At 61.9% G+C, this 6000-nt stretch overlaps 2 protein-coding genes across 2 annotated transcripts; both read right to left on the reverse strand.

Moving 5' to 3' along the window:
- Positions 1–70: 70 nt before the first annotated feature.
- Positions 71–1647, reverse strand: D7B24_001310 (uncharacterized protein; the record flags this gene model as incomplete). Its single annotated transcript, XM_028635547.1, has 2 exons — positions 71–1467; positions 1536–1647. The coding sequence occupies 2 exons, from the start codon at positions 1645–1647 to the stop codon at positions 71–73; spliced, it is 1509 nt and encodes a 502-aa protein (XP_028492003.1).
- Positions 1648–2633: 986 nt separating this feature from the next.
- On the reverse strand, positions 2634–5346 carry D7B24_001311 (uncharacterized protein; the record flags this gene model as incomplete). The annotated part of the gene is made up of 5 exons (XM_028635548.1): positions 2634–2854; positions 2930–3604; positions 3659–3749; positions 3797–5058; positions 5130–5346. 5 exons carry the CDS (start codon positions 5344–5346, stop codon positions 2634–2636), a joined length of 2466 nt encoding a protein of 821 aa, XP_028492004.1.
- Between the last annotated feature and the right edge of the window lie 654 nt (positions 5347–6000).

Consider the following 6000-nt stretch of genomic DNA (forward strand, 5'->3'; position numbering starts at 1 on the left):
TTTCAGGCACCTATACATCCTATGATACATCATCACGCAACCACGTGAGTTGCATGCCGCTCCCCTGCCCCTAGAGCTTCGATGACTTGGGCGCCTTGGGCCTCTGCACCGGCGTCGCCAGAGGATCATAGACAGCCCCGGCCAGGTTGTCGCCCGGCGTGCCGTTGCCGTGGGCGTACAGACTCCTCGTGTCGATGAGGCTGGGGTTCAGCTGGTCGACGCTCGTGCACCCAATGAGACGCATGTTCATCTCCATCTCGTCGCGCAGCAGCTGCATGGCGCGGTCGACGCCCTCAAAGCCGTAGCCGGCCATGGCGTAGAGGAAGGGGCGGCCGATGCCGACGCCCTTGGCGCCGAGGCACAGGGCCTTGATGATGTCGGTGGCGCGACGGACGCCGCCGTCGATGAAGATCTCAATCCTGTTCTCGAGCCCTTGCTCGCGCAGCACGGCCATGGTCTCGGCGAGGACCTCAATGGCGCTGCGCGCAAAGTCGAGCTGGCGGCCGCCGTGGTTCGACAGCACGACGCCCTGGACGCCGGCCTCGATGGCGCGCAGCACGTCCTCGACGCGCTGGACACCCTTGAGGATGATGGGCATCGTGGTGATGCTCTGGAACCAGGGGATGTCCTTCCACGACAGGGCAGGGTCGATAAAGGTCGAGATGGCGCGCGCGGCGCCCTGGCTCGTGTCGGTGGCCTGGCCGGACTGCACGTTGCTGCCGGGGTCGGTGAACTTGCTGCGCATGTCCTTCTCGCGGCGGCCGAGCTGCGGGGCGTCGACGGTGATGAAGAGGCCCTTGCAGCCGCGCTTCTCGGCGTGCTCGACAATCTTGCGCGTGATGGCGCGGTCCTTGTTCACGTACAGCTGCAGCCACTGGACCTGGTCGGCGGCGGCGGCGTCGAGCATCTCGTCAAAGGCGCACGAGGCGAGGGTCGGGATCATCTGGATGACGTTGTGCTTGGCGGCGGCCCTCGTGAGGAGAACCTCGCCCTCGGGATGGCCCAGCTTTCCGAGGGCCGTGGCCGTCACGTAAAAGGGCATGTCGACCTTGGTGCCGAGCATGGTCGTGGAGAAGTCGACGTGTTCGACGTCGACGAGGATGCGTGGGCGGAACCAGATGCGGTGGAAGGCGGCGTGGTTCTCGCGCAGGGTGATCTCGTCGTCGGCGGCAGACGAGTAGTAGCCCCAGGCCGTCTTCTTCATGACACGGCGCGCGACAGCCTCGAAATCCATGAGGTTGTAGCACTGCTCGAGCAGGGGACGCTGGTTGAAGCGCTCCTGGCGGGCCACCTCGTCGGGGTCCTCCTCCTTGGTCTCGACGACGACAGAGGCCATGTCGACGGGGCCGAGGTGCTTGGACTTGTCGAGGTACTTGTCGAGGGTGTCGGGAGGGTGGATGGGCTCGTATTCCTCGGTGGCATCCTTGCCGGCGTACTTCAGGATGATCTTCTGGCCGCCAGGGTGTTCTGGAGACATCATCATCATCATCAGTCAGGGCCGCTGCTGTTGGTGCATGGCGGGGACACAGGCTTACCAGGCAGGAACTCGGTGACATCGTAGGCCTTGCCGTGCACAATGACCCAGCACGACTCGGCATCGTTGTGTTTGGCAATCTCGGCACCTGTGAGGCCCGACGTGAGAGTCATTGTGGCGAAGGTCTCCCAGTCGTCTAGCTATCTGGTCGTCTGGTCGTCTAGCTATCTGGTCGTCTGGTCGCCTAGTCGTCTAGTCGTCTCGTTCGTCACCGTCTCAGGCAAACCCAACTGTGATTTCAGCAGAGACAAGACAAAAACAGTGACCAAGCAGAATGATGGCAATTGGGACAAAAATAAATGTCGACAAGACGGAAAAGACAAACGCCCGACAATTGTTGTTTCCGCAGGCCCGAGATGACGAAGAGGCAAAAAGAAAACCAAGATGGGATGATGGGGGGGGGGGAGAGAGAAACGGTCGGCATCGACGCCATGGATGGTGCAGGTGCAGGTGCAGGTGCAGGCGAGGCGCCGATGCTCCAGAATGCCGATTCCCGACGGGACATTTGCGGTCGCTTGGGTCGCTACTACTTCCCTTGGAGGTGTGGAGACGGCTGATGACTTTCGCTCGCTCCCTATTAGACCGTCGTCGGCCGACGGTACATGCACTGGGAGGGTGCTAGTGCTAGGGGGGCAAGGGGGGAAGGGGGGAAGGGCTCGGGTGAAAGGCGTGCGGGGTAACCCCCCTCCTGGCCGGTCTATCCCCGGTGTGGGGTCTGGCGATTGATTCACCGCGGTGTCGTCGGTATAGGTGTGGCAGCTCACCCCCTGATGCCAGTCAGCCAGCCAGCCAGTCAGTCAGTCAGCCGCCAGCCGCCAGCCGCCAGCCAGCAGCTCCCGCTAGGTTCATCTGATGGAGGGTCTTCAGCCAGCGCCGTTGAGGAACTTGCCACCCTTACCGTCCCAGCTAGCTGGTCAAAAACAAAAGTCTAACGTGATCTTCAATATCAAATGTCATGCATGGGTATAGTACAGCCGCCAAAACATGCCCCCAACGCCGCCACCAGCCAGCCAAACGACAACATCCTGTCCGCTCATGTATATGTAGCCCGTCAAAATGGGCGCAAATCAAACCGAGACTTCCTCGACACACCCACGGCCTAGTACAGTCCCCGTGACGGTCCCGTGAAGCTTGACGGCCGCAGCGATCCCTTTCTTATCGCCAGCCTCGCGAGCATCCCGGCCGAGCCCCTTCGGTCTCCAGCCCGTTCAGACTGCCCGAGCTCCCGCACCGTGTTCGAATCGACAAAAATCTGCGGGAACAACCCCCACTGGCCCTTGTTGTTCTTGCCAGACCAGCACCAGTGCTCTTCGGAGGACCCTGACAGGTACATCAGCAACGATGCTCGCTCCGGTAACGCAGTCGGCAGAGAGAAGACACAGCGGCAGCACTTACAGGTAATGTTGGTAATGACCTCGCCCTTGTCGAAACGCAGCCAGTCAGCGTCTTTCCCCTTCGGCGCAAACCGCCACTTCGCCACGGCCTCGACACCGCTCGCCGCTCCCATCCTGACCTGCCCCCGCCCTGGCACCTCGAGCCTCAGCACGTCGACGGGCACGCTCTTGTACTCGCCGTCGTGCCAGCCCATGGCCCACTCTCCCTCGTACTTGGCCGGGAACTCAATGCCCACGACCCGAGCCCCTTCTGCGAGTTCAAACGCCGGTGTGCGGTCCCCAAGCATCCGCATCCCGTACATCCTCTTGACTGTCGTCCGCGCCCGCCCCGTAGCCTGGGTCGCAATCTCATCTTCCTGCCCCGCAAGCGGAGACCGCGACGGCGGCATCTTGAAGTGCAGATCGTAGTTGTTCCTCAGGTTGAACGGAACCTCCCCGCCGTCGACGACCGCGAGGCCCTTGACGTGAGGCAGCGGTCGCGCATGGCGCGCGAGATGCTCGAATAGGGCTCGTTGCGTGAAGAAGACCGTCGCATCGCTCGGCTCCGTCGTGGCCTGGGCCTCGATACAGAAGACGCACCCATAGAGCGTCTCGTCGGCGCGCTTCGTGGCAATGTGGCTCTTTTGCAGGAACCGAATGCGATAGCCGATCCCCTGCGAGTGGTAGTTTGCCTCCTCTGCCAGATGTTCTTTAGTGCCATGCTGCTTGTCTGCTATTCCATGTGACGTACCCTTGTTTTTGACATCCTGTTCGACGTGCTGAAAGTCCGTCTCGTAAAAGCAATGGGAGCACCGCGCAATGATGTGCATCCCTGCAAAGCCCTGCAAAGGTCAGTCACGTGTTATTTCGTCTTGAACGACATACGCACTGGCTTCTTTGTCTTCTTGATACCGATGCCTCCTCGCATGACATCCTTGGCTCCCTCGCAGAATCCCTTGTACAGGTAAAACGAGCTCGACAGTCCAATGCTGCAGTCCTGCTCCCGCCGCGGCGGGCTCGAGACGACGCCCACTTCTGTAGTCGCCGCATCCACCGGAATGAGTTCTGAATAACCACTCTGGTTCGTCGGCACGGCTTCAATGCCGTCGTGGATCCCAGGTGGGAAATTAGCCGGGATCGTCGGCGCACGCGAGAGGCTCTCCTCTGGCGCCTGCATCGACGTGATGGACGCGCGGTGATCCATCATGGCGGGCGAGGTGGTGTCGTCACGGCGGCCATCAAATACAGAGCTGTGTAGAGACTCCTGAGAGCGCTGCCGCGAGGGGTGCGAGTGATCGGAAGAATGGTTGCTGGTGTGGGAGTAGCGGTGGTAGACGTGGCTCGGGAGAATGGTGGCGCCGACGAAGGGGGGTGCCTCGGCGTCTTCGACGGCAGTCTCTTCCGGGATGGTTCCCGTAAAGGAGCGAGCGCGACCTGAGAAGGAGGATCTCTCGGTGGCACATGTTGAATTTTCTGCTGTTGGGGCGGCAACCAGGTCGGGTGAGACGGTGAGGTGGCGGCGGTCGGTAGATTCTTGCATCATGTGGTCGACGCCGATATCGAGCCGCCGGGGCGTGTGAAAGGAGGATCTTCGGTCACGGTCGTTCTCGACAACAGCGGGTGAGGCGACAGGCGACATGTGTTCGACAGGAGAGTCAATGGCCGAGACAGGGCGGCGGCGCTCAACAACGACAACAGGCGAAAGCTCTTCGGCAGCGCCCGTGGCGATAGGGGGTGGCATGCGTAGCGCCCAGGGGTTGGCGGCCGGCGGAGGCGGTGGTGGCACGCCCGGCTCTTCGACCTTGGGCTCAGGAGTGCTGGGCGCCGGCGCTGACAGTTCGTCAGGCAAAGGAGCTGGGACTGGTGCCAAGATAGGCTGGGGCTCCTCGACTGCCGTTGGCGTAGGCAGGCTGGGCTGGCGACCAGGCATCTGTGCCGTGTATGTCGAAGCAGGAGACACAGGTTCAGGGGGGTCCTTGGCCGCCGGTTCGAGCCTCATGCGCATGAGTATCTCGCGAATGGCCAGACCAGCCTCCTTGCACAAGGCCTGCAGCTCGATAAACTTTGACCGGTCGTAGTCTGCGGCCGTAATGACATCGTCAAAGTCCCACAGTAGCAGATCAAGGCGCGATCGGTAGCCTGCAATATCATCTATCGGGCACAGTGTCAGTCAGTCTCGGGGTCCAAGCTCGCAGACATGCCACGTAGATGACTGTTCATACTGTTCTCCTTCAGAGCATCAATGAATGCAGCGCCGTGGTCGGCCAGCATTCGATCGCACAGGGGCTCAATCGCCTTGAGGATACGGTCCGCGCCCCGGCCGAGCCTCTGGCCCTCGGTGAGCATGTCCTTGTCATCGCCGGCATTCTCAACGGCTGTGGCGGCCTTGACGACGATTTCCCGAAAGGGTGTCGCCACGAGGCCCGCGACGAGGTCCATCTGGTGGGGTTTGGCTCCGTCGATGAGCTGTAGGTTGGCGGTTGGGGTCAGGAGGGAGGACGAGGGCGAGGGTGGGTGAGGTAAGGGCGAGGCGGAGAGATAGGCGGAGGCTGCCTTTGGAGGGCAGCAATATGGCCAAGCCGGGTGAGGTAGTAGGAGGAAATGAGGAAAGCGGTGCGAGACACGGTCGTGTACGAGGGCCTTCAGTCTATGTTGGTAGGAAAGAAGCGAGCAGGAACACAAGGTACGAGGTGAGGAGAACGAGGCCGTCGACAGATTGGGACCATCGAACCGTTAGAAGAGCAACGGCGGCCAGCGCAGCAGCAGCAGCAGCGCCAGTTGACCGGCCGGCCGGTGGCGGCAGAGAGCTGCCAGGCAGCCTAACCTGAGCTTTCCAAGGTTGGCTGCTATGCGGTACGTACTGGCAACAGAGCCGTCTGGTTCGGTCCTTGGGCTGCTCCCGTTCGCGTCGGTGTCCTGCCTGGGCGTTGAGCGGCGGTCCTAGCTCGAGCCATACCTGGGAGGGGCTCGCCTGGCTCCTCTCTGCTTCAATGCAAGCTGTAAGCCTGCCAGGCCAAGGTAGGGCGGACAGAGAGAGAGGGGGAGGGGGGGGGGGGGGGGGGGGTGGTCGAAGGACTCGAAGGCGTGGGTTGG

This window comes from Verticillium nonalfalfae (genome assembly GCF_003724135.2).
Source record: "Verticillium nonalfalfae strain VnAa140/NRRL 66861 chromosome Unknown scaffold_125, whole genome shotgun sequence".
Lineage (NCBI taxonomy): Eukaryota > Fungi > Ascomycota > Sordariomycetes > Glomerellales > Plectosphaerellaceae > Verticillium > Verticillium nonalfalfae.